Genomic DNA, 26,695 nt, shown 5'->3' with positions numbered 1-26,695 from the left:
CTACTGATGCATTGCTAAATTTGGACCAGGATGAAGGAGCGGCTATAAACAGGAATGGCTTGTTCTAAAAGAACTGCCTTTGCCGAGTCCAGCTCAGGAGGCTCGAAAAGAACTAGAATTTCGCATGGACTCAGTACCAAGCCGATTTCTCAGCAGCGCCTGTCTTAGTTTCCTGATGAAGCACGTACAGTTAGTTGTGGACGGTAGTAATGCCAGGCCTACAGTCAAATGAAGTAGCGGTGAGGCATCCTGCAGCTTCATAACTCGAAGAGAATTGGTGAGCACACATGCTCATTCCCTGGGCACTGCAAATTCACACCTCATTTCATTTGGCAGAATCATTTTCAACGTTTCGGCAAATTGCCATCATCAGGATGCAATATGAAGTGGAAGTCTGCAAAGGAGCAGTTATATACACTAATTTGGTGTTCTTAGGTGTTGATAATAATTATTTCTATGACTGCACATGTTACCTCAGTGCTAGAAATTATGACATGTCTAAAACTAGTGAAAGATCACAAGTTTTCACTGACTCATATGCTGGGTGTTGGTAATAAGTTAGCACAGCGCAGATGTCACCAGATAACTTGAGAAATGTCTGAACAGGTTTCTCGCAAGCAATACACGAATGTGACCATGCCAGTGTTTTCCAGAAAATGCTGTCACCTAGATAGCCAGTGTAGTGTGACTGTTTTAGAGTAATGACCATCCAGCACTGGTGTTGATCTCTGGGACTTCGTTTCTGATCTCCACTGCCTCTCGCAATTTGCGGCTTGCCCTGTCACTGGCTCTTGCAACCGTGCAACAGTGCAACTCTAGCACTGAGGTAAGGGGCCGTCCAAGGTTACCAATAGTATTTTCAAAACGAAAAGTTTTCGTTTGGGGGTGGGTGGGTTTGAAGGAGTTTCGTTTTGAAAATAATTATTGAATGCAGATGGAGAATGCCCAGTTACTTCTGCGTGTCGAAAATTGAGATCAATATTTTATTTGAATTCGTTTTACCTGCAGAAAAGGTAGGTGGGTGGGTGGGTGCTGAAAAAAACTAAAACCTTTCGTTTTTGCATAAACTATTGGTAACCCCGGACGGCCCCTAACATGTGCAGTCATAGAAATAATTATTATCAACACCTAAGAACACCAAATTAGTGTATATAACTGCTCCTTTGCAGACTTCCACTTCATATTGCATCCTGATGATGGCAATTTGCCGAAACGTTGAAAATGATTCTATAAAATGAAATGAGTTGTGAATTTGCAGTGCCCAGGGAGTGAGCATGTGTGCTCACCAATTCTCTTCTACAGTCAAATGCTATCAGAAAGGAAGAGTATTGTGGCAGGCCATACGTCTACACACGATCTCAAGGAGAAGATGAGAGCACAAGCAAAGGATGTAGAGTGGCAAAATAACTTCTGACCACGTGTTTTCAGGATTTCCGCAAATGGGAGAGCTCTCCACCTGAGATCGGATCTCAGGAGCTGGCCTCACGTATGGTGTTTCAGATGAAGACATTATTCACAGAGTGGACACAGTGACAGCTTGTCTGCAGGCAGGAATACTATTTGCCAAGATTAACTTCATTCCAACAATGAATGCTTACCTGCGATAATGGTTTCATCTCTCACTACATGGTTAATTAGGGGAAAGATTTGATACACCGACTATTCTGCCACAACCCTGCATCAAAGTTGGAATGGACAGCAATCAATGGAGAAGCGATCATGTCTTATACTTTATAGTGCTAAGAAGTGGTGGAGCTTGTGAGAGATAAGGTGGCAGCTTCAGATACAGATCGACGATATGCATAATTTCCTGGAAGTTTGACAATGTGCAGACTTTCTTCCATTTTTGTCCCAAACAAAGAGCATTATAACTATCCCTTCCTGAAGCATTATAATCAGCATTATAAGGCAGTTTTTGGAGCATTTAATATGGTTAGCATTATACGAACATTTTTGGAGCATTACCCGCTGGACCCTAGCCAGCACTAATCGTGATCAAGCGTGTTCTCGGCGCTGACAACACTTTTCTTGTGTGGAAATTATGGCAAATGTTACCCACACAGCCGTGATTGATGCTTGTGCTTTATACCATTACGTCATATTTTATGTTAGCATAATTATATTGACCTTTGATAAATACCCACACTCATTAGTGACCACACCATCAACAGTATCAAATTCAAATAAATTTGCTTGACTCAATAAATACCACTGCACTTTTCCATGTAGCACTCCACTTTTCCCTAAAAAGGAGTATTTTATAAACAGTATTGGCCTGTGTGGTATTTTATAAACAGTATTTATTGGCTTTTGACCCAATAAATACTGTTTATAAAATACTCCTTTTTAGGGAAAGTGAAGGTCAACATAATTATGTATAATAAAATGTAGTAGCCTCAGGATTTGGACCTCGGTTTTTATACTGGTAAGTAATTGCAATGAATCCTTCGGCTCTACAATTATTATACTTGTACATGTACATGGACTGTAGTGCGTAACAACCACTATTTTAAAGCGTCATTCAATAATACCGGTAGTAATACTTTCTTAGGTTTTCACTCCCGAATACGCACGCACAGACGCAGTCGTACACGACTAACGTTTCAAGTACTTCAGCATAATTTACTAGCAGTCGTCACTCGGCAGACGAATGTTATAATAAGCATCATTCTCTCGCTCCCACCTTCACTGGCTGCACCTCCCACCGCACTAATCCATGTGTTAGCAGCCCGTGTAAGGTCCCTAGGAAAGGGGGGGGGATGAATTACACTCACAAACATATGTTTGTAGAAAGGAAAAGGAAACATAGATACGAGTTGAGAGTAACTCTCCATCACTGTAACCAGATACTATATACATGTACATGTACAGTAAGAAAGTGCAGTAACTAGGCACAAAACTGAGAGTACTGAGACATTCGACATTCGACCCTCTTTGGTCTTTCCATAACCTTGAACTTTCCAAGTTGGAAGGCTGTCGCCGCGGTTAGCGCTATGGAGATGTGTTGAAGCTAGGTGTCAGGACGTCGAATGTCTCAGTACTCTGTCAGTTTTGTGCCTAGTTGTTGCACTTTCTGACTGTATAAAAAGTATCTGGTTACAGTGATGAAGAGTTACTCTCAACTCGTATCTACATGTATATTTCCTTTTCCTTTCTACATTTATTATTGGCTCAACATCCGAGTTTCAAACAAACATATGAATGTACGGAATAATCATAAACGTCGAACTCACAAATTTACGTTCTTTTTCACTGACGGCCAAGAAAATAACTTTTTTCTACTATAATGTAGAACAGAACAACAAGGACAACCATCAGGCAATACTATAATTGTTTTAACTTCAATGCCTAGGTGTACCATGGTGTACTGTAAGCAGGAGTGTTCAAATCATGTGTATTCGGCACTCTCGATGTGCATGCCGCACATAGACCTTCACAGGCTATGCGCACCGCGTCCCAAGAAGAAACAGTATCATCGCATTGTACAACATCCTCAGACCGGCTGGCATAATTACTACAGTAAGACCTGGTTTAAGCGACCACCCCACGGTGCTAAGAAAAGCGGTCGTTAAAGTCAGCTGGTCTTTAGAACCAGGTCCCTCAGTGTCTGCGTAGAACGGTGCATGGAAAAACGGTCGTTAAGAGCAGGTGGTCGCTAAAACGAGAGGTCGCTTACACCAGGTTTTACTATATGTGCAGAAATACATGTAGAACGGCGCAAAGCTCCCACTAGAAATAGAAAACTGTAAAACGGCTGATTTCAGCACCGGTGATATTTTTAGCGATTTTAGCGAAAGACGTGAGTTTTCCCTTTAAGTTTTCCGCATCACTCGAAATTTCGCATGTACGGTACAGTACAGTACAAGTCATCTCCTTTTTTTTCTTTTCTTTTTAACCCTGATCGGATCGCTAAAATATTTCATCGCAAATTGGTCCGATTCGGAAAACGCTAAAAAAATCACCCGCTAAAATGAGCCGTTCTACGGTATCTGAGAAAGTTCAGCAAATTAAGGCAGATAAGCCTCTGAGTCTCAGGGTGTAATCGATTGGCGGATCTGGATTGAGTGCGAGCAGGCGGTGTGGTCCGAGCAATGCTGGCCCAATCGAACAAAACAAGGGTGTAGCACGCAAAATGTTCGCATATCGTACAAAGATTCTGTGAAAGCTGTCCCAAAACGGCAAAGTCCATTTCCACTCCGGCCACTCCCGGTGTGGGGGCCGGTGTGGTCGGATTCCACTCCAAGTACACCTACTCCGGATTCGGCCAAACAATCACACTCACTTGGAGCGCACTTGCTCGGGATTCGCCCAATCGATCATGCCCTTACGTAACATGGAATTTTGGAAAACATATTTTATGGTAGAACACATGAATACTGGATTTGTTAAAATTATTATTATGACATGGCCATAGCAACTATACAGGTGTGATTCGAAGATGTATGAGGAGCAGCGGAGAAAATGTAATACTATATAAAAAGTGGCACTTTTGACACAAGACTCCTAAACCACAGAAATAATTACAAAGAGGTCTTTGGCAAAATGCGCTGGTAAATTATCGTCAAATGCAACAGAAAAGAAGAAGAAAAGAAATGATTTCGTGGAAATACAGCCTGCGTAGCTTCTGTCAGCTAGGATCTTCTCCTCCCAGGGATAACAGTTCCAAGCAATAACGTTACGAAGCGTGCTGGTGCTTTCGCCAACAAGTGAACAGCACTCCCGCCAATGGCAATGCCACGCATACGATGATAGGTAGACGAGCGTAAATCGGTACAACGGGCAACACCAGGCAGTAATAAAATAGGCGGAGGGAGCTACAGTAGTACAGCAGAGGCAAATCATCAAAGGTAAAGTAAAAACTGCGGTGCTTCTAAGACAGAGGTTCATTTGTTCGTCTCGGCAGATATAGAGAAATACAATTGGCAGACAATATGCACGGTGTAAGAGGTTGGCTGCTGCGTTTTGATCGTGATGCAGAATGAAGCGGGGGCACAGTACGGATATCGTGGTGCTGCAGGTGCTGTAGCTCCCGCTCTCTCTCTCTCTCTTCTCTCTTCTCTCTCTCTCTCTCTCTCTCTCTCTCTCTCACGCACACACACACACACACACACACACACTCGCTCTCTCTGCGCGCAGGCAGCAGCAGCAGCACCACCACCACCGCGTAAAACGGCAAACAACCCGGCACGACGAGATGCTAGAACAAACACAGCAGTGGGGTGTGCGCGGAGGATGGTGGACACATGCATCACCTCAGGATCAGACCAGACTACAGTAGTCATATTTCAACTTGAATCAGCTGCAGCAGCAGCAGCGCTGGATGAGCACACCAGGGACACTGGCATAACGGAAACGCTCCGCATAGGCAGTGCAGCACGCAGCCAACCTTCTCACAGGCCCAGTAGTCGAGACCTGACAATAAGCAAGCTAGGCTGGGAACACTCGAGCACCACCACCGTGACCATCACCTCGGAGGCAGAAAGAGAGAGCATCACGCGTGGCTGATGAGATAGTCGATGGCAGCGTCGCGTTTGTTGCTGGCCTCCTTCAGGGCCTTGTGAATGGTAGCCTCGGCAAAGCCCATCTCCCGCAGCTCAAAGACCAGCTTCAGGGCTGCTAATGCCTGCACAGAAGCAGCGTAAACAGATGACCACACCAGTCAAACGAGATAATATTGATACTAGAAAGGAGGCTGTGGATGCACAGTCAACTTTGCGCATAACGACACCCGACGGGGCGTCAGAAAAGTGTCGTTATCCGCGAAGTGTCCTTATACCCGAAGTCTCATTCTATGCATACAGGTATTGCTCTGGGCATGGGAATTCTGTCGTTATTCGCAAATTGTCGTTATATCCACAGTCATTATTAGCCAAGTTGACTGAAGGTGATTTCACCCCTTTTTCAAGGGCACAGAGAAGGCAAACTAATACTCTTTTCCTCCGTCAGCACAATCCACAGAGGATATAAGCATGTCGAATACAAAGCCATACTCTCTCCTACACCTGACAAAGACCGGGCAACGTATCAGTGATGAGAACGGTGCACTTACCTTCTCCTCGGAGCATTCGTTATTGACCAGCGCCGTTTCTGTCGAGTCCGGTGGGAAATTGTGCGGCGATTCACCAAACTTGTTGATCTGAAACATGAACTCCAACACCTGGAGGGGGGGGGGGGGGGGGGGCAAGACAACAAGCGTAAGAGTTGCACACAAGCCTGATGCAATCGCAGCGTTACAAATACATGTACTGTCTCGGACATTTAAATCCGTTGAGAAGTCACGGGGCACTGGCCTTGCAGCCGCGAGCACTGCTAGTCCATTGTTTTACAGCGTGCACGTGAACTACGGTGCATGTACGCGCTAAAAGTAGCAAGGACGCCGAACCCTAGCTGCAAGTAAGGCTGCGTAGCGCCCAGCGCCATTCGATTGGCCAGGTTGGATTTTTCTGATCAGAACCGCACTACTGATTTGCACAACCAGTCGTTGTACAGTGGTCCCTCTATAATCCGGCACCATAATGTGCTACGGAAATTCGGCTGGATAAGAGAGGGTGCTGGATTAGAAAATCTGATTTACCGCTGCAATGTGCATGAAGAGGACATTTTGGTAACTGAAAATTGTGCTGGTTCATAAAGTGCTGGATTAAAGAGGGTGCTGGTTTATAAAGTGCTGGATTAAAGAGGGACGGCTGTATGTGTGATTTCTTTCTATGGTGTGGTACGAGGTGATTTGGCTTTTTTAACCCTTTGCCAGCCGTACATAGTGCGAATGCGTCGAATTCGACGCATTCGTTTTTCGCTCTGTAAACCATGGAATTTTCAAGCCTAGATCAATCATACGTAATCGAACGCATCCATTGTTGTCTGATTCAGATTTCTTATAGTCTATATATAGAGGTGGTGACTGTGCCCGGCTGAAACACATACCTTGGCTTGATCATTCCCGAGGCGCTGGACAGCGCGCGACAAGCGATCCTGCGGGAATCCCATCTGCTTCAGCTGGTCCACTAGCTTCTTCTCCTGGCGCTTCAGCTGCGAGTAGACGTCCGGTAGTGCGTAGTCGCTGTGTACGTAGCCCGATGCCGTCACACCGCCGCATGCAGAGTCCTAAGCAGCAGTAGCAGCAACAGCAACAGTAGCACCACCAACACCACCAACAGCAGCAGCAGCAGCAGCAGCAGCAGCAGTAGTAGCACCACCAACACCAACAGCAGCAGCAGTAGTACCACCAACACCACCACCACCATCAGCAGCAGCAGCAGCAGCAGCAGCATAGCATAAATGTTATCAGCATCGTATAATCTCTCTCTCTCTCATCATCCGTTTATCTACTCGTTTGTCTATCTATCCGCTCGCCTCAACTGCGGATAGCTGATCCAAACAAGAGCAGGACTTGACACTGACATTCCGACCTTTCCACAAACGCATGTCTACTTCAGAATGATGTCGACTGATTTCGGGAAGCACAGTTATTGTAGGGGAAGAGAAATGTGCTAAAGGTGGTGTGTGACAATGCTAGGAGCAGCACCAGGCCATGAAAACACAAACACACACACACACACACACACACAGCGGTAGTAAGAAATACGGCACCAAAGACGGCATGCAAGCAGTAGAGGTGACAGCCCAACAGTAGCCACCAGCCAGCATACTGTACCAGTCCGGGTACTGACAAGGCGACCAAACAGCAGCAGCAGCATGGAAACGACGGCAAGCGGAGACAAAGGTAGTACGCACATACGCTACGTGCTACCCAACTAATTCATGCCGCACTGCTTGCACTACTGTTCACTCATACCAATATACACCCTTCAATGCGATGATACCATTGATAGTGCGACCAGCCTTTGGGTCATCCTAATCAAGATATCATTATTATATTACGCACAGATGGCTGCACACACATACCCCGGCACCCCCGCCCACACAAATGGTAGGTCAAGTGGTAAAAGGGCACAAGACTGCATCAAATTAGACATGGTTTGCATTTACCGTTCACGCTAGCTTCGACCGTCGGCCTGTACCGTTATTTTTTGTGTGTTTTCAAGGTATGATTGATCAGCATTTCGGCTTCTCGCACAACGATCGACTTGTGACGTCACTAGCACTTCACCCTACTTGGAACCTTACCGTTTCGTTCTCCCGCTAAACAGAGCTTTCTATCGTCGAAACGATACCAAGCCGACGGTATTTTGGGTGTTGGGTACGAGTACCGTTGGATATAGCGTGAACGGTAAAATGCTAACCATGTCTAATGACTGACGCACGCACGCACGCACGCACCCATCCACCCAGCAAGTACAACAGTCAACAGCAGTACGGCACCTCGAGCAACGCGCACGCAGACTTACGCCGTTCGTGGCCGCCATGTACGGGGGCGGTGGTGCTACTCGCGCCGGCAGTCTGGGTTCGTTGGGCGGTGGTGGCTGCATCGCTGGCGGCTGCATAGGGTACGGTGGCGGGAATGCATCGCCAGTCCCAGCTGACATAGCGGTCACACTGGGCGCAGCGGTACCACCAGAAACTGTCACACACAAACAAAACACACACACACACACACAGACTCATACTCCTGCCCATCGCTCAAGCGATGATAGCGAACAAACTATGAGTACGAATAGACATAGCAACTTGTGCTGGGATTACACCATTCAACAGCGTGCAAGGCTGATGAATTGATCGCCACTAACACACACCCACACCCGCGCTGGCACGCGCGCACGCACCCATCTTGCACCAGCGTGTCCCAGTCAAAGTGATGCCGAGCCGTGACCGTTGGAAACACGACAAGCGCAGTTGACGCGACTTTTGTTTGCCACCACTTTGCCTTGTAACTACGTGCAACTACAAGTTTTCAGGCAGCGTGACGTAGGCACTTCAACAGCCTATATAATTATGATACACTACTGCAGTTGCACAAACTATTACTATACTGCCATTGGACATACGCAGCCAGTGCAGCATACACACACACACACACACACACACACACACACACACACACACACACACACACACACACACACTTTACCTGTAGCTGTGTAGGCTGGTGGCGGACCTTGTGGGTTACCGGTGGCAACAGCGGCAGCGGGTGACGGTACACGAGGGCGCGCTTGCGGTGAGCGGTTAGCCGGTGTGGGGCCAGTGGACGATGATAACATAGCCGGGGAGGTGGTTGTAGCAGCGACATTGCCAGTTGGCGGGTGTACCGCTGCCGTTGTTGTCGCTGTCTGGGGCATGGGCAGCATCATCTGTCGCGTTTCTGGGCTGTTCGATGCCGGCGGAGGAGGACCGGAGCTCGGTATCTGAATTCAAAGACAGCAGGCACACATAGCCGCATATGCATGAGTGTACACACACGCATGCACACACACAGTCACCCGCCCACATAACCACACAGTAAATTTAGCATCCTTCACAGTCACTCAGTTATACATGGTACGAACACAAAATTCATTTGATACTACCGTTGCTTGACGCAATAGAGAGGGCAACTCCCCAATTCGAATATCCTGAAAATATGTTTGCCCACGGACGGCCAAAAAAGGCGCTATTTTGCATACAAATATCTCTGCATTTTTACAGCGACCAGTGAATTAAGACAATTTGCTCGACAACTGCGCTGCGAGTTGGATCGCGGGTGCATTCCCTGATCTGGGCTGCACAGCTGAAAAGTGCCCTAGGCTAATCAAGTCAGGATGCGGGAAGGGTGTGCATGGTAGCACTTTATCGGCACGTTATCCCGTGACATTGCCTAGGTACACCACAATCTCGGCATGCAGTCAACTCTTTGTATAGCCAACAGCATTGGGTGCATGTTATCGCATCAGCTGACTGTACAGTAACTGATGGTGTTAGTGGACAGCATAGCGTAACTTGTAATTCCTTGGTTGTTTTTCTTTCCTATAAAATCATACTTGGCTCTCCATCCCAGCAACCCATTGAGTGCAGGAGAATTAGTTCTTCATCGCCGAAGTTTTGTTATCACAGTGAGTGCGTTCGATTATACCCGCGGATCGATTCATGAATCGATTCGCACTATTCACATCACCCCATGTGAATAGGGTGAATGGATTCCGAATCGATTCCAGGGCTCATGACATGAAAGTAGAACGACTTGAATGCACTTGAATCGATTCATGGATCGATTCAAGTGCATAATCGAACGCAGCCAGTGAAGCACTTACGCCATACAAGCAACACTGTATGACTGTTACGTGGCCCCTTACTGTACATGTATTAGTGCACTTGGTTACATGCAGCCCTACACGATATGGTTCGTTATAAACGAAACCTGTTCTCTACAAATGGACGTTATTGAATGTGTTCAAACGGGCACAAGGGCAATTGGGTTCGCTGTATCATGAAATTCGCTACAAGCGAGTCCGTTATGTTCTGTTCGTATCTTGATTTGTTCGTTGCATGTGTTGCTTCTTGTCTCTGTAGTAGGAGGGAGTGCAGCCATTAGCAAGCCAAGAAGAGGCAAGCCGGCAGAGAAAATTCATGCGAAGAAAAATTAGAAAATTCTAAACGTCGACTGCATGCTAGTTTTACACTTACAGCTCCTGGTGACGCCCTCGGTCGGGGTCGGGGACGAGGACTCGGTACGGGGGCGCCACTCGAACACGCTGACAGCGTAGCCTGTCCAGCCGCTCCGCTGCTCGCTACTGCTGCCGCTGCGGGAGCACCCGCATCGGTCATAGTCGTCACCGCCGTCGTAGTGAGTGCATTGTTAGGCGATGGTGCTCGGAGGCCGGGCATTGCAACACCACCAGCGGGTCGAGCGGTGGCACGAGGCACTGCCTGCGGCTGCTGCCGTGCATCGGCCGTGGCTGACGATGCCGTTGCCGTACCCAGCGTTGCCACCCCATTCACTGGTGATGAGCCGCCAGAGGTTGCGGCGGCGCCAGCGGCTGGGGACGGCGTGCCTTGCTGGGCAGTGGTCCCGGGAGCGGGAGCTTGCGACGGGAACACCGTTGATAGCTCGGCCATGACGTCTATTGTCTTCAGCTCGGCCATCTCGAAGGGGTCGGTGGCCTGTGTCTCAAAGTCACGCAGACTCCAGCTGGCTGGGTTGTTCTGAACACGAATAAAGAAACGAGCATACAGCATACGTGTACACGCATGCATACACACACACACACACACACACACATACACACACATGTGCATGCGTGCATGCACGCACGCACTCACGCACAAATGCAAACCATACATACATAGCGATCAGCACCAGTGCGCATAGAAAGGACAATGCATCACCAAAGTACCGATAAGCCTGATTCACACTTCATTTCGCGTACGGGAAACGCGGCGCATCGCGAAAAAAGTTGACTTGAGCTCACCTTGTTCGTCACATCGCGCGATGATTTTCCTGTACGCAAAAGGAAGTATAAATCGGCCATAAAGCACCGTCCACCCCCTCCCCACCACCACCACCACCACCACACACACACGTTAACCCAGCATGTACAAATACACGCCATACAATGCACACGCACGCACAAGCAAGTCTACATACCCGTCGGTCGTTCTCCTGAGACAAGGTCCGACTTGTTCCTGGTCGCTCGGGCTCAAGTATGCCTGAGGGCATGATTGTTGACATGGGGACGGGACGACTGGCTGCCTCCGCCTGCGCTCTCTGCTCTTGACTTCTCCGCTCTGCTTCCTCAGCTCGACGCCGGTTCTCAGCTCGACGAAGTACATCAGACTCCAGGCCAAATGTGTACACCTGTTGTTGAGCATTGAGAGAATCATACCGCATACACACACACACACACACACACACACACACACACGCACGCACACACGCATGCGCGCACACACACACACACACACACACACACACACGCGCGTGTACGCCAAATGATCACCATGCAATATCCGTGAAAGCCAGTGCACTGCCAAACAGCCTGCTGCCCCGCCGAGGCAGCGACAACTGCCTACTGATGTGCATTGTCGGGGCTCCCGCAAAACCCCATACACCAAAGCCGGGTTCATCTCTCCACAAACCAATCCAGTTGCAAAAGCTGCAATCAGACAGATGACTACGCCGTGAACTGTACACATCCCCGACGTGTAGCATCAGCAGCATTATAGGAATCAGCGTAAAAACTGCAGATCTAACTACTGTACAGCGATACCTCTCACGACGACCGGTCAAAGGACTCTACAAACGTGGTCTCCGTGTACAGGTGGTCTCCTTATCCAGGGTCATTTGACTGGAAATACCATCCATTGGTCTTGGTTGTAGTGGTCTTTTGCGACAGGTGGTCATTCTTATGATCAGACTGGTCACCTTCACAGGTTTTACTGTATAACACAGTGAGACCTGTCTAAGACGACCGCTCAAGGGACCTTCAAAATGTGGTCTCTGTTACCAGGTGGTCTCCTTATCCAGGGTCATTTGACTGGAAATAGCATGGTAGTCAAATAGAAGATAGTGCATCCCCTTTGTTTGACTGTGGTAAGTATGTGTAGTTGTGTTGGACACGCGTGTGCATTGTACATGAGAGTGAGTGACTGTAGACAGGGTGTAATAGGTATCAATTACAGTGAAACCTGTCTAAGACGACCGCTCAAGGGACCTTCAAAATGTGGTCTCTGTTACCAGGTGGTCTCCTTATCCAGGGTCATTTGCCTGGAAATAGCATCCCTTGACCCTGACTTCAATGGTCTTCTTGGACAGGTGGTCTTCTTGGACAGGTGGTCTTCTTGGACAGGTGGTCTTCTTGGACAGGTGGTCGCCTTGACAGGTTTTACTGTACAGTGAAACCTGTCTAAGGCAACCACTCAAGCAACATTCCAAATGTAGTTGCTGCTTACGGTCTCCTTATCCAGTGCCACTCGACTGGAAATAACATCCATTGGTCCTGGCTGCAGTGGTCCTCTGGGGGCAGGTGGTCGCCTTTAATATCAGAGTGGTTACCTTCACAGGTTTTTTACTGTGTATACTACGGTAGAGTCGCGCGCCGAAGAACGTCCAGTCTGAAATGCTAACAATGCCACGGCCTAATAAATAAGGCTAAAGTTAAAGGGGAAGTTAAGGCAAAAATTAAAATTTCACCAGTTGTAGTCTTCGGGGTGCTGAGTCGAATGGTCTTGTAGTAGTAGGTTTTTCATTGAATGGTCTTGGTCCGAGAAAGCTGAGACGCTCTCTTCCTACTTGAATCCTAATCCAACTCGCGCACTTCCACCGAAACTGGGTGACTGCGCCCTACTAGATGGGGATTTGTATGCAAAATGTCACTAAAAGCGCCATTTCGTTCTTATAAAAGCACGGATGACCGCGATTAGCCCATATGTTGTAGTCTTTCGGACGCTGAGTCGACTGGTTTTGGTCCGAAAAGGCTGCGATGCAGCGTTCCTCCTTTATTCCCACTCGAACATGGTTGAACAAGTGGTCACGTGCTCCTGGGTGCCCAAATCACCTGGTCACCACGCCAGCAGGCGACAACTTTCACACCAAGGTTCAACTCGAGTTCAACTCGAGTGACAGGACTGCACCCAAAAAAGGTCAAGCAGGCTAGTAAGTTGTACCCTGCAGGCACGGTGACCAGGTGACTGGTGTACGCAGGAGCACGTGACAGCTTGCTCAACCATGTTCGATTGGGAATAAAGGAGGAACGCTGCATCGCAGCCTTTTCGGACCAAAACCAGTCGACTAAGCGTCCAAAAGACTACAACATATGGGCCAATCGCGGTCATCCATGCTTTTATAAGAACGAAATGGCGCTTTTAGTGACATTTTGCATACAAATCCCCATCTAGTAGGGCGCAGTCACCCAGTTTCGGTGGAAGTGCGCGAGTTCGATTGGGATTCAAGTAGGAAGAGAGCGTCTCAGCTTTCTCGGACCAAGACCATTCGACTCAGCACCCCGAAGACTACAACTGGTGAAATTTTAATTTTTGCCTTAACTTCCCCTTTAAGAACGGCGGTGTTGGTTTTCAGGCAGCTTTAGGGATACACAGTACGCATTGTTTCTAAGAACGTGCTATAAGAGCGCAGCCAGATTGCTGAGAGATAAGAACACCCCAGGCTAGCTAACCCCTTGTAAAGAATGTTCTTGGACGCGCGACTCTCCTGTATGCCATTGCTATAGTCACTAACACTTACCGGCGCATTCTCCAAAGGAGACTGCACAAACGCACTGAAATGTAGCGGCAACGAGACCTGAACAGCAGTGGTAGACCACACGCCAGATACGCGTGGACATACATGAAAATACAAAACATACACACGCACACACCATGCACCATGCACCGTGTATACACCCATCGCAAGAGAAGTGTACGCACGCACACACACACACACACACACACACACACACACACACACACACACACACACACACACACACATACACACACACACACACACACGCACACACAAAAACACCAAAAAATTAGATGTCAGTAAATGTGCCGTCCACGCAGAACGCAGGTGGCGTTTTGTCCCCAAAACTTGCTTCTGCCAATATTCATAATTATGGCAGGATGTACTCATGCTGCTTTTTACAGATACAGATCAGAGATGCATCGTACACAGTCACTGCACACAGTCACATCACATCATGTCCACGACCATCAACTGTCGTTCATAAACCATAACTAATAATTGCATTTTCTGAGAAACAGTGAATACGATGACGCACACAGAGTCACCTGGTATGCATGCTGAACGCTTTCATTTGCGTTTTCAGAAACGGTGAATGGCAGGCTGTGTAGACAATGAACAGACGCGACTTTGATTCCAAGCGTCATGCGTCGCTTTCGACTCCGAACCACAGGAAACACAGTCCTGAGCATTCCAATTTTTCAAAAATCTAAAATCACTAAAAGTATTGTATTTCTCCTTACCGGAGAAGGTGCCGTGTACTTTTCAGCTATGCGAATCTGCACGCAGGACATTGCTCCTGGAGGACCTGGACACAAGCACAACATGGTAAAACAGTCCAATGCCACCACGGTAGAGAACGAATCGAGAAGGAAATCTGCTGCCAGTTGCTAAATTCACAGTGGCTTCGCTTTCTGACCTTGCAGGGTGCCTGTACGAACCGTTCGTTGTCCCGCCATTCCACCTTCACGCCTTGCACCTTGACGTTGCAAAGCCATAACAGCAGCAGGAACAACACTACCCGGGAAAGCAACAAACACGGCGAGGAATTGCTGACTGAGTGAGGCTACAAAACAACAGATGCACCACAAAAAAGTATTGGTCATTCCAGGGTCTCTCCCCTTCTTTCTGCCTTCGTATCTGATTTTCGAACCGGTGGTCGACCTCACCAGATCTGATATCTTGTGCAGAAAATGAGATAATCGACGTGACCTGACGTCATGTATGGACGGGCCGAGATGACGTGACGTCAGGAAAAGAACACCAAACATCGATCCAAGGCCAAGCATCCAGACTTCTTTCGAAATCAAAGCAACATCTTCGTGCTGTAGCCTCAATGCCAATGGTCACCGACGTGGTCACCGACGATAAATGCAGAGTGAGAAATACATGTGAGCAAGAGTCCGTTATTGACTCTTGATGTGAGTACTAGCTAGTTAAAATTGTAGTTTTGAAAAGTCTGAGTAGCCTCGCAACAGCTTTTCGTGATCTTGGGAATCAGGAATTTGTGCATAAAAAGCAATCTCGTTGCATATCGTCCGGTCAGACGAAGTCGTAGGGCATGGATTCGATGAGAAAAGCGCTGTTCGGCAGCAGCAGAAAGGAGCGTGAGCCCGCTCCGACGACGTCGAACATTGTCCCCGCGCCTGCTGTCGCTCAGCCTCTACAAAGTGGTGAGTTATGGAACGCCCCCATTGCTTTGTAGTTTACGAAATTCCATGGCTGCTCTTCCTCAACGCCAGCCAGCCACCTGGCATACGCATATGTACAGTGGACTTCACTTCAATTCAGTGCACAATGTACCACTGTCTTTACATTCTGGTGAAAGTGTACTAGTGGAAGAACTTGCGGAGTTCCAAACTTTCAATGGCATAACATCATACTTGAATTCAGGACCACCAGAAGCATGTTTTTGATTTGTCTGGCTGTACTGCAGCCTTTCATACAGTTTGGGTATGGTACTAGTACACTGTATCTCATTGGCAGTAAACACACGCTGGTGGCCAACAAGTTGTTCCAGCCATGGTCTGACTAATCAGACCGGTTCCGGCAGCCCTGTTATGATACAACAACACATTGTACTTTGTAGGAAGAGTACACAACCCCCCCCCCCCCCCCCCCCCCCCCCCCCAAGAGTGTGCAACTCTCACATACAGTGCTGCCAAACCGTCCGATTTTTGAAGGCTCTTCCGAAAACCGGTCCGAAAAGGGAAACGTCCGAAAAGCAGCCAAAATGTCGGAGATCATTACTTTCCTATGCAGAAGTCCTGTACTTTCACTTTTCAGCGCAACTGAAGGCACAAATCACTGTACATTTGCTTCTAAAATGGCTAGCGCTTGGCTGTGGAAGTGCAAAGTAACATGCCTGGATCAGGCTGGATGGCATGAACGCTGACGGTCTGTACAGAGTCAGTGTGCGACCACACTCATCATTACAAAATTCATGACAACTCCGGGGTTACCATGGCAACGAAGCGAATTTTCATGGTGTTTTAGGCGATATTTTGAATTCTCTGTAAAAAATTGCCCAGGAGAAAAATTCGCACCATGTGGCCAACCTTGGCGATGAACATGGTGAAGGGTGTCCGATTTTGGGCGAAAATTATTTGGCAGCACTGCACATACCCTGCTATCCCGACAGAATTTCAATTTGACGTCATTATTTATGACGCAATGCTCCTTGCACCAGTGATTTACAACATGTGTACGGGTGTCAACGCATCACACGTTTTTCTTTGCGATGATTTGTACAGGATCAGAGTGGGCTGTGGTCCACCACAGGTTCCGGATTCGTCTGACAATTCATGTACAGCGCGCATTGCATCATACGAATGACGTCAACTTGAAATTCTGTTGGGACAGCACCCATAGTCGAGTTGCACACTCTTGGGGGGGGGGGGGGGCAGGGAATTTTCTAGAACCGCCCCAACCGGTTTTCGACCGGTTGAAATTGTTGGCGACCGGTTGAAAAGTTACAAATCAGTTCCAACCGCCCGTACTCTTCTGTGGGTGAATGGAGCTGTGAATGGTCAAACGCTTTTTTCTGGACGGATACTTCCAGCGAAGCCGCGTGGGCTGGTACTAGGGTCACGAGTTTGTACGGCTTGCTACACTCCAGCACCAAGAAATCTGTTAAATTGCTGTCGAGTGCCATATTTGGGTTGTATTTTGAAAAAAATTTCCGCGGGGGTCCCCCGGACCCCCCCCCCCCCCCCCCCGACTCTTCATTGGACCGTAACCGGTTGGAAATTCGTTCTAGAACCCTGGGGGGGGGGGGGGGGGGGGGGGGTATGTGCTCTTGATTATACCCACACTCATACGTCGGTTACGGATACTTCAGTCCACCGGGCACCCTTTGGGCGAGTTCAAGTGGAAATGTTACCACTCTTTTTCATGGAAAAATGTGCGCACAAGTTCTGCGATCGAGTCCACCAACTAAACCAGATTTTTGAACAGTCAGACGTGCACAATCTAGCACAAAACTGACAAGGAGTACTGAGACTTTCCATGGCACGAAAGTCAGCTTGAGCACTGCTCGATAGCATTTTTTCCTTGGCTCATCATCTAGACTATTTTTTTCATAGTGGTGCCATACACCATATCTATGGCCTTCCCCTCAAAAATGTATGTGATTCGGAGTTACATGTACGGGCAGTTGCCAGTCCCGGACCGCCCGGGTAAACGATGTATCGTACCTATTGATTCTGTCGGCTGTGCTTATCGACTCCACCCGGCATGTGCTGTATGTTCCGGAGTAGAATCTTCACATTAAACACCAGTATTTCACCAAAAAAAGTCGGGGCAACTTAGGGGTCGTCGCCAAATGTTTTGGTTGTCCCTGAAACGAACATCATTCGTTTGGGGAGGAGGGATGCGAGCCAAAATCACATCTAGACCGACACTGTACAGTGTACATGTGACATGTACATGCATGCGATTTTCGTCATCTAGCATAGCAAGCTGTGTTCGTTTCAGAGGGAGGGGAGGTGGTCCGAGTACGAAATGAACGATGTTCGTTTCAGAGACGACAAAAACCTTTTACAACAACCCCTTATACTCCTATGAGCAAATAAACCGTGATAAACAGGGCAGGTATCTGTATAAGTAAGAAGCTGCGACGAACTCGGCCATTTGAAAATAATTTGAACTGTCCACTGTTGATCTGGAGCGTCTATCCAGAAGCGAACTTCCTCGCTATGGAGTGGTGTTTTGAATGTGAGCCAAGAGCGCAGTGTGGATAGGCGGACTGTTCAAATCGGATGTCTGCGTTTCGTGACGAAAAATCATGGGTGCAACTTGTACTGCGGAAAACTGGGTACCGAGATCCACTAACCGTACAGTAACATGTTCTTGTCTTGTCTTGCAGCACCGCCATCGTACTCGGCCGCTCAGGCTTACTCCGCTCCGACGCCGTACAACTCATACGGGCAGCACGCCGCCCCGTATCCGGGGCAACAGCCAGTGGTGGCGCCGCGCCAAGCCCCGGGCCCACCGTACGCCGCGCAGGCACCTTACCCGGGCCATCAGCAAGCGCACGCCCAGCAGCATCATGCCCCGTATCCGCAGCCAGGTCACCCGGTCCAGGGTCATATGGCCCACGGCCAGCCACAGCAGCATCAGCAGCATGCACCACAGCCAGCCCCACGGCGACACCATCAGCAGCAGAACCAAGCACCACCACCCACACTACCAACAGCACTGCGTTCCATGCGACTAAGCGATCCAGCGCTGGAGAGGTCGAAATCCGTCACTGGATGTAAGCCCTGATTAAAGAATGTGTTTAACTGTTTATCGCGTATTGTGAGTTTCTGTTTCTGGATTTGGAGAGCATTGCCGAGGAATAAGAAGTACTTGAAGAACTGTAATAGAAGCGTGTCACTCGGCATAGATTTACAATGTATGCGCTTGTTGTGATCTGCTTCTCTGTTGATTGCAATTCAGCTCTTCTCGATAAAATACCTGTTGAGGTGTCGCGGAAGTACTCCACCAATAGCGAAACGGTAAAGCTTTTGTTTCTATGTGTGTATGTGATGTGCAATGTGTGGTGCACATGTGCGTGTGTGTGTGTGTGCGCGCACGCTCACACGTGTGTGTACATACGCACATGTGCGTTTATGTGCGTACGTGTTCTCATGGTTGTATGTGAGCTGCAATAATAATAATAACAACAACAGCTTGCATAAAACCCGATTAATCGGGGTTCATGCATCTGTCAACATCCAACCAAAAACTCTGTCCGTTGCCAGAGATATACAGTGGGCGAGAGAGGTTCCCGAGGGCTTCAGGTCATTGCGGACCACATCGATCCAGCCCTTGCGGGGGCAACTGCGGGAATGCTTGATTCTAGATGTGTCAAGGGCCAATTTCAGGGCTTCGTAGGAGGCCGCTCCAGGATCCTTGCGTACCACATGGCCCAGCCACAACAGCTGCGATGAGCTGCAATGCCAGATTAAATTGGTGGCCAATCCTGTAGCCTGCGAGCCGCCGTATGGTGCAATCCCAGCACAAGTTGTCTAACATGAATACATAGCTTATTTGCTATCATCACTTCAGTATACTCACAGGCCAGAAGACCACATATAAACCGTGTGCAGTAGATCACGCGGAATTGCAATGGTCTATTCTTTAGTCTGGCAAGCTGTTTCATGGTGCAGTCCCAGCACAAGATGCCGCAGGTTCTTTCGTTGTGGCTAGTGACCAGCCTGTTGTGTGTGTGTGTGTGTGTGTGTGTGTGTGTGTGTGTGTGTGTGTGTGTGTGTGTGTGTGTGTGTGTGTGTGTGTGTGTGTGTGTGTGTGTGTGTGTGTGTGTGTGTGTGTGTGTGTGTGTGTGTGTGTGTGCGAGGAAGAGAACTGCGGAAACTCTCTCTCTCTCTCTCTCTCTCTCTCTCTCTTTCACTCACACAGCACAGGAAGGCGTATCAAACTTTGCTAGGCCCCGGCTCTTAGAATATATTGTGTTGTTGCGTATTTTATTTTATTTGCAGGTTTCATTTCCTGTTGGTTTTCGTGCAATGGAGCGTCCTGACTTTAATGCCTTAATGGTAAGTTGGAGCTATGCATCTGCTTTCAGTAGGTGTCTGTGTGTCTGTGTTCATGTCGGCCCTTCGTACGAGGGAACATGTGACCGTTTTACAGTGATGTTCAGGATAGGACCATGTTTGTATATCTGTGTGTGTATGTGTGCCTATGTGCATGGTTGGGTGTGCAGGTATATGTCTGTCTGTCTGTCTTTCTGTCTGTCTGTCTGTCTGTCTGTCTTTCTGTCTGTCTGTGTCAGTTTGCCAAAAGCTCGATATCCATTCAATGACACACCCGTCTGTCTGGCTGTCTTTCTATTTTTGTCTGTCTGTCTGTCTGTGTCAATTTGTGTGTCAGTGCATGGTTTGTACGTACATGTGTGTGTGTGTGTGTGTGTGTGTGTGTGAGTGTGTGAGTGTGTGTGTGTTTGTGTGTGTGTGCGCGCGCGTGTGTGTGCATGTGCGTGTGTGCGTGTGTGTGTGTGTGCGCGTGTGTGTGTGTGTGTGTGTGTGTGTGTGTGTGTGTGTATGTGACGTCTACTCTGCACAGTTGTTGACTGTAACATGTTTAACCCGGATATGCGTACCTGTTTCTTGTTGTCCGTCTGTTCGTTACAGTATGATTTTACGCTGGAGATGTCCTTGATCCCTTGATCGCTGCTTGAGTATCTATCTCATGTTCTGGTCCGACTGTGCCTTGCGCAGTACCATCCCCATCTTTCCACCATGTTGTGTTGGTTTCCACTCCTATCTCACGACGCCTTCTTCCCACTTAGTTGACTGCTTCAGCTCTCTGCGCTTCTCATCTTACGAATTGCTGCCGCAAATTTTTATATCGCTTGGCAGCGTATTCTATATCCCTCTACTCGGCTTTCTTGTTTTTTTTACCATATTAAAGTTGTACACCTGGCTTTTTTAAATACTCCTCTACTCTCCGTTACGCACTTCTAACTGAGATGAAGCACATAGATAGCATGCACGAAAACCGCTCTTATAATGCCTTGCTTGCTTTTATTTTAAAGTGCTATCGTATCGTTGAATAGTTTTCTGCTACAACAGTTCAGGCATTACATTCTGTTCTTGGGTGTCTACAGTCCTCCTGCCTGCATACAGTGCAGTGCGATGTGGAAATAATAGACATCGTGGATAATAGGGCTTGAAAGTGCTACGTCACAGCATAGCAACAATTATTTCAAAATTAATAATCAAAAACTGGATCCACGTGGATCCAGTTTTTGTATGGATCCAAGCACATTTCAAGCTGCCTTACTCACAGCGGGGTGATATAGCCGGTGAAATTGACTGCTGCTGTTGTTGTTGTATTTTTTAAATTCTTTATTCTCACGATGGCACCATCGCCAATAAGAGACAAGTTTATGAGAAGGTGAGATGCTGTGGGTGGGGCTGTGGGTTATGCAGTTGGAAGGTGATTTACATCACTTGTTGTTGTTGTTGATGTTTTTTCTCGCCCAAGGACAAGTGCATGTACTTCGAAGTACATGAGAGAGACTGTGTATAGTGCATGTACATGAGAGAGACTGTGTATAGTGCATGTACATGAGAGAGACTGTGTATAGTACATGTACATGAGAGAGACAGTAGGGGAAGTGAACTGCCTGAAAAGAGAAAAAATCGCCAGACCCACCAGGACTCGAACCCGGGACCTTGCTTGTCATGAGCAATGCTCTAACCCCAAAGGCAGCTCACAACACGTGCCACACATACTGATGGCACTTGGGTCTTTCTCCCTCCCCCAGGGGACCGACCACGGTCAGTTTCTGGACCCTACCAGAAGTGAAAGAGAGTGATAAATTTATGAAAGGATTGGGAGAACTTCAGATTCAAAGGAACAGGGTGAAAACCTTCCTTTTTTTTGCCTTGTCAGCGCCTTCTAGGTTCAGCCCGGTCCCATAGCTCAGTGGTTAGAGCATCGCTCATGACAAGCAAGGTCCCGGGTTCGAGTCCTGGTGGGTCTGGCGATTTTTTCTCTTTTCAGGCAGTTCACTTCCCCCACTGTTCCTTTGAATTATTTATTTATCTATTTATGGATCCCCCAAAGGCCGATGCCTAAGACAAGGGGGTCTCCGTTCATGGCTTACTGGGAGTATATCTGCAAAATTATAACATATTGTAGATTGAGAAGAGGAAGTTCCAGTCCACAAGCGCAAGTCTAAATCGTCGCCATCAAACTATCGACCAGTGTCGTTACTGTGCATCCTCTCCAAGGTCATGGAGGTCATGGATTCTCAAGTACGCGCGCACCTGACCCAGTCTTTAAAAAAAAAAAAAAAAAAAAAAATCTTTGGCGGCGCACCGATGATTTTTTTTTATTTCTATGCATGCATATATATGCGCACATGAAAACGGTCAATGCAAAAGGCGTGAATCAGGGAGTAGTAAAATACCGGTATTTTTCTACTCCCTGGCCTGAATATTAAAATAACTATAATAACCTGTGACGTACATACATGTGACCCTATCTTTGGAAATAAAAAAATTGTGGGAAATAAAATAAAAAATCGCTCGCTCGCACCGATTTTCACAGGCTCATGACCTGAGAATCAAATTTATTTTTTACCATGGCCTTATGGAGTACTGCCCAATCATCTGGATGGGGGCAGCTCCTGCTCACTTGAATCGGCTGGACTGGGTGCAGGAGCGAGCCATCAAGGCAATACATCCGCAATGCTGGCTTCCTAGCCTCATAATTCGCCGCACCATCGCTGCCCTCTGCCTCCTGTATAAAGCCCTTTGCGATAATTCTCCCTCTCTTCTCTGGAGAATGGCTCCATCCCCGACACACCAACCCAGGACCACACGCATCACCAGCCAGGCTGTACGACTGTCCACCGCGCATCCCCATCAGTTACAGAATGTTCTTCCTGCCAATTCCCGGAACAATGTGAGCCGAGCCTTTCCCCACTCCGTCATCCCAATTTGGAACCAGCTGCCTTCCTCTATCATTCCCCACCCATTTCACCCAAAGAACATCCAAAAGTTCAAGACAGCAGCTTATCACCATCTTCTCAGAACGAACTGGCACTGGGCCACTCATAGCATACGCGAGTAAGGGGGTACAGTGTCCTACCCTGCTTGGACATACATGTAATCTCTCCTCACAGACAGTCTCCTCTTGAATTTAAAAGTCTAACAGCGTTCACATCAATACTCAACTTATTCTTTTGCTCACTGAGCAATACAATCTTTCCATTTTCTTCTATTTGTTTTCTTTTTCAATTCAATCCTCCCTACCCAATATCCCTTTGGTGCGTCCATGGAGCTATGAAGCCGAGGCCTCTGGTCGGCGGAGCCTAATGGGCCCCACCACCACACTCCATTATTCACCCCAGTGTCTGGAGATAATATTATGTGGATTTTGTAGAAACAAAAGAAGGAAAAAAGGCGGCATGCAGTTCTGTAAGCGCAAAGACAGTGAGGCGTCGCAACTTAACAATCCATTTTCAACTGTTTCCCGCACACTGCTTGCAATTGCATCAATCTCACCAATTTGCGAACCCAAGTAAAACCGTGTAAGGGGTGTAGTAGGTTGCGTGTTTTGAGGCTCCCGTTTTTCCGTAGTTTTTAGGTAGCTTTTGGGGACTAGCCCCAACAGCCTGGGTGGGATGGCTAGCCCAGATCACACTGAGCAGCTGGTGACCGCCGAACAGGTCCATACACAGCTTCGCTCATTGCCTGGCATCGAACACAATGTTGTAGAAGTGCTGAGAACTCTAGCTCGTCTTGAAAGCCAACTCCAGGACCAGGAGAAACGATATCAACGAAGGATTAGTGGATTGAGCTCCGAACTTTCCCAGCTGAGAGAGGACCTGGCCGACACTCGCCTGTGCCAAAATTTGGACATCGGCAATGTTACGTGTGCGTCTTGTAAATCAAACTCCTCCGCCATTGCAGACCTAGAGAGAGAGCAAGAAACAACCAGCCAGAGGCAGCGCCGAAATCGAAAGAAACGTAGTACAGCCACAGAAAGTCGTTCACAGTCCGCCGTACCCGTAGAGAGTTCACGACCCATTGATCCCGAGATGGACCTGACCATGTCGACCAGCAGTGTCAGATCCGACGTTGACAGCTCAAACAACAAGCCGTCCAACTCCCGTACACATGGTTCACCCGGACCCAGCTCGGAGTTGACCCCGCCACGTGTGGATCGCTTGCCGAAATTTGAAGAGATGAGTGAGGATTCGGACGCCACATGGCGACTCATCACCTCCACCAAACCGACAGCGAAGAAGAGAGTCCTGTTTGTCGGAAATCTGATGCATGCAATTACTGCAGACCAGCTGAAGGAGTTTATCGCAGCAAGAGCAGCTGAGGCTGACCACAATGTCCAAGTGTTTGACGTAAAAATATTTCAAAAAGAAAAATCCTCCACTGCGCGTATTGTTGCCAGTGCAGCGGACGAATCGTTTCTCAGCAACAAGCGCTTCTGGCCAAGGCCTGTGTACACAAGAGAGTGGAACTTCGATAAGTACACCCAGTCTGATGCCAGTGGAGATCAACAAACAGCGCAGAGCAGCACCACGACCACCAACAGCAGCAGCAGCCCCACGGACGACAGTAAGAGCGGATACAGCGTGGATTGCGATATCCTAGATGACACCTGTGGAGCACCGGCCCGGACTCCAGGCCAGAAATCACGGGGCTATCAGCGTGACTCGCCGCCAGAGACGCAAGCTGCGAAGTTTAGTGTCACTGTTGGCAACGCATTTGCATCTCTAAGTCAGGATGTGGATAATATATCTGTGCAATGACTGGAAGAAGATTAGGCAACGACCCTGCTGCTCATGAACTGAATATCCTGTCCATCAATATCAGAAGCCTGCGCCACAAACTGCGTGATGTTCTGGATCTTGCTGAAGGAACAAAATCTGACATACTTGTAATTTGCGAAACATGGCTGGACTCATCCGTCACTCCTGGCGATCTCCACCTCCCAGGCTATAACTTAGAAAGGCTAGATCGCAGCGGAAATGTTGGTGGTGGTGTCTGCATCTATTGGAAAGCTGAACTCAACTGCCAACCCAGGCCTGATCTCGTTTCTCCAGGCATAGAATGCTGTTGGATTGAAGTGAAAACCAGCCATCAGCCATGCCTGATTGGGAGCTTATACCGGCCACCAGGGTGCACTGTTTCATACTGGGACTCCTTTGAAGCCCTGCTGAGTAAAGCCTGCAGCCCAACGACGCAGACAATACTTTGTGGAGACTTTAATGTTGACACCAGTCGCAATTGCAGTAATCATATGCGGCTGGCTGATATTGCTACAAGTTATGGACTGCAGCAGCATGTACGCAGCCCCACTCGTATTGGACTAAGAGGACCACCAACTACAATTGACTTAGTATATAGCACAATGGGATGTGCTTCTCCTGCTACGACTCATGCTATCTCCTTCAGCGACCACCATGCTGTGACAACCCCTTTCAACATGGTTCCAATTCGAATTCCTCCTGCAGCTCCTGCACAGACACGGAACATCAGACGTATCAATATGGACCTGTTTCGGCAAGATATCCAGTGTGCTAACCTGTGCTCCATGAAGGGAACCTGTACCGAAATGTGGACCCAGTGGCACGAGTGTCTCATGTCACTCGTAGATCAACATGCACCACTCCGGCCTCGGAAGCACCGTGCCCACAATGTCGCACCATGGTATACCTCGGAGCTCGCAGCGCTTGTACGCAGGCGCAATAAACTGCATCGTAAGTGGCTGAGAACCAGACTTGATGTGGACTACCGCAGCTTCCAGCAGAGCAGACGGGAGGTTACCCGCACTAGCCGAGCACTGAAGGAACAGCATTACAATGAAGCATTTGTGAACGCTACAGGGAACCCAAGGCAGACTTGGCGTGTATTGAATCAGCTGAGCGGACGGCAGCCAGTCCACACTCTTCCCAAATGCTCCCCGGATGACATTGGTAATGTGTTTGCAGGCATTGTCAATGATCCTCAACGTCCCCCAGCCTTGACTCTACCTCAAGGCCCCATGTCTCCGAACAGCCTTTCAATCTTTAAGCCTGTTACCATTGCCCGTGTGCGTAAGCTCCTATCGTCAATAGCCATGACAAAAGCTACTGGCAGTGATGGCTTGCCCGGAACGATTCTTAAATCATGCGCTGACCTTCTTGCACCCTCACTGATGCTCATCTTCAACAAATCATTGTCCGAAGGCCAGCTGCCACCGAACATGAAAATCGCCAACATCACTCCCGTCTACAAAGGTGGTGACCCCAGTCAACCCACCAACTATAGACCTGTCTCTTTGCTCCCTATAGTCTCCAAGCTGCTTGAGCGTATCGTCCATGAGCAACTCAGTCAATACCTGGCTGAACATAATCTTTACCCTTCCTGTCAATTTGGCTTCAGACGCCAGCACTCTACAGAGGATGCTCTCACAATGGTTACAGACAAATTCCTAAGAGCCCGAGATGACGGGCTGTCAACTGGCGCTGCTTTCCTGGACATGTCAAAGGCCTTTGACAAGGTCCAGCATCAGACACTTGTCGAAGACCTATTCCAGCTTGGAATCTCCGGCACAGCCCTGAAC

At 48.2% G+C, this 26,695-nt stretch overlaps 2 protein-coding genes across 2 annotated transcripts; one reads left to right on the top strand and one right to left on the bottom strand.

Moving 5' to 3' along the window:
- Positions 1–4,336: 4,336 nt before the first annotated feature.
- LOC135826270 (protein enabled homolog) lies at positions 4,337–15,252 on the bottom strand. The gene is made up of 10 exons (XM_065338901.1): positions 15,033–15,252; positions 14,857–14,921; positions 14,114–14,170; positions 11,519–11,728; positions 10,558–11,076; positions 9,029–9,302; positions 8,349–8,521; positions 6,925–7,104; positions 6,050–6,157; positions 4,337–5,623 (listed from the first exon to the last, which is right to left on the bottom strand). The coding sequence occupies exons 1-10, from the start codon at positions 15,217–15,219 to the stop codon at positions 5,492–5,494; spliced, it is 1,905 nt and encodes a 634-aa protein (XP_065194973.1). The 5' UTR covers positions 15,220–15,252; the 3' UTR covers positions 4,337–5,491.
- Positions 15,253–15,420: 168 nt separating this feature from the next.
- Positions 15,421–21,200, top strand: LOC135826271 (programmed cell death 6-interacting protein-like). Its single transcript, XM_065338902.1, has 5 exons — positions 15,421–15,786; positions 18,480–18,869; positions 19,055–19,113; positions 20,098–20,154; positions 20,749–21,200. The coding sequence occupies exons 1-5, from the start codon at positions 15,675–15,677 to the stop codon at positions 20,782–20,784; spliced, it is 654 nt and encodes a 217-aa protein (XP_065194974.1). The 5' UTR covers positions 15,421–15,674; the 3' UTR covers positions 20,785–21,200.
- Positions 21,201–26,695: the final 5,495 nt, after the last annotated feature.

The sequence above is a fragment of the Sycon ciliatum genome, chromosome 10, assembly GCF_964019385.1.
Source record: "Sycon ciliatum chromosome 10, ocSycCili1.1, whole genome shotgun sequence".
In the NCBI taxonomy this organism is placed as follows: Eukaryota; Metazoa; Porifera; class Calcarea; order Leucosolenida; family Sycettidae; genus Sycon; species Sycon ciliatum.
The sequence above is the reverse complement of the archived record's forward strand: the minus strand, read 5'-3'. Positions and strand labels throughout refer to the sequence as shown.

What these genes read in the sequence shown, in the direction of transcription:
- LOC135826270 (XM_065338901.1), bottom strand. Translation starts at nt 15,219, where the DNA reads ATGACCAATACTTTTTTGTGGTGCATCTGTTGTTTTGTAGCCTCACTC. An exon ending in TCGTACAGGCACCCTGCAAG is followed by an intron (nt 14,922 to 15,032) that starts GTCAGAAAGCGA and finishes GCTTGTGTCCAG; the next exon opens with GTCCTCCAGGAGCAATGTCC. An exon ending in ACCAGCCTACACAGCTACAG is followed by an intron (nt 8,522 to 9,028) that starts GTAAAGTGTGTG and finishes TGTGTGTGACAG; the next exon opens with TTTCTGGTGGTACCGCTGCG.
- LOC135826271 (XM_065338902.1), top strand. Translation starts at nt 15,675, where the DNA reads ATGGATTCGATGAGAAAAGCGCTGTTCGGCAGCAGCAGAAAGGAGCGT. An exon ending in CGCTCAGCCTCTACAAAGTG is followed by an intron (nt 15,787 to 18,479) that starts GTGAGTTATGGA and finishes CTTGTCTTGCAG; the next exon opens with CACCGCCATCGTACTCGGCC. An exon ending in ACTCCACCAATAGCGAAACG is followed by an intron (nt 19,114 to 20,097) that starts GTAAAGCTTTTG and finishes TTTTATTTGCAG; the next exon opens with GTTTCATTTCCTGTTGGTTT.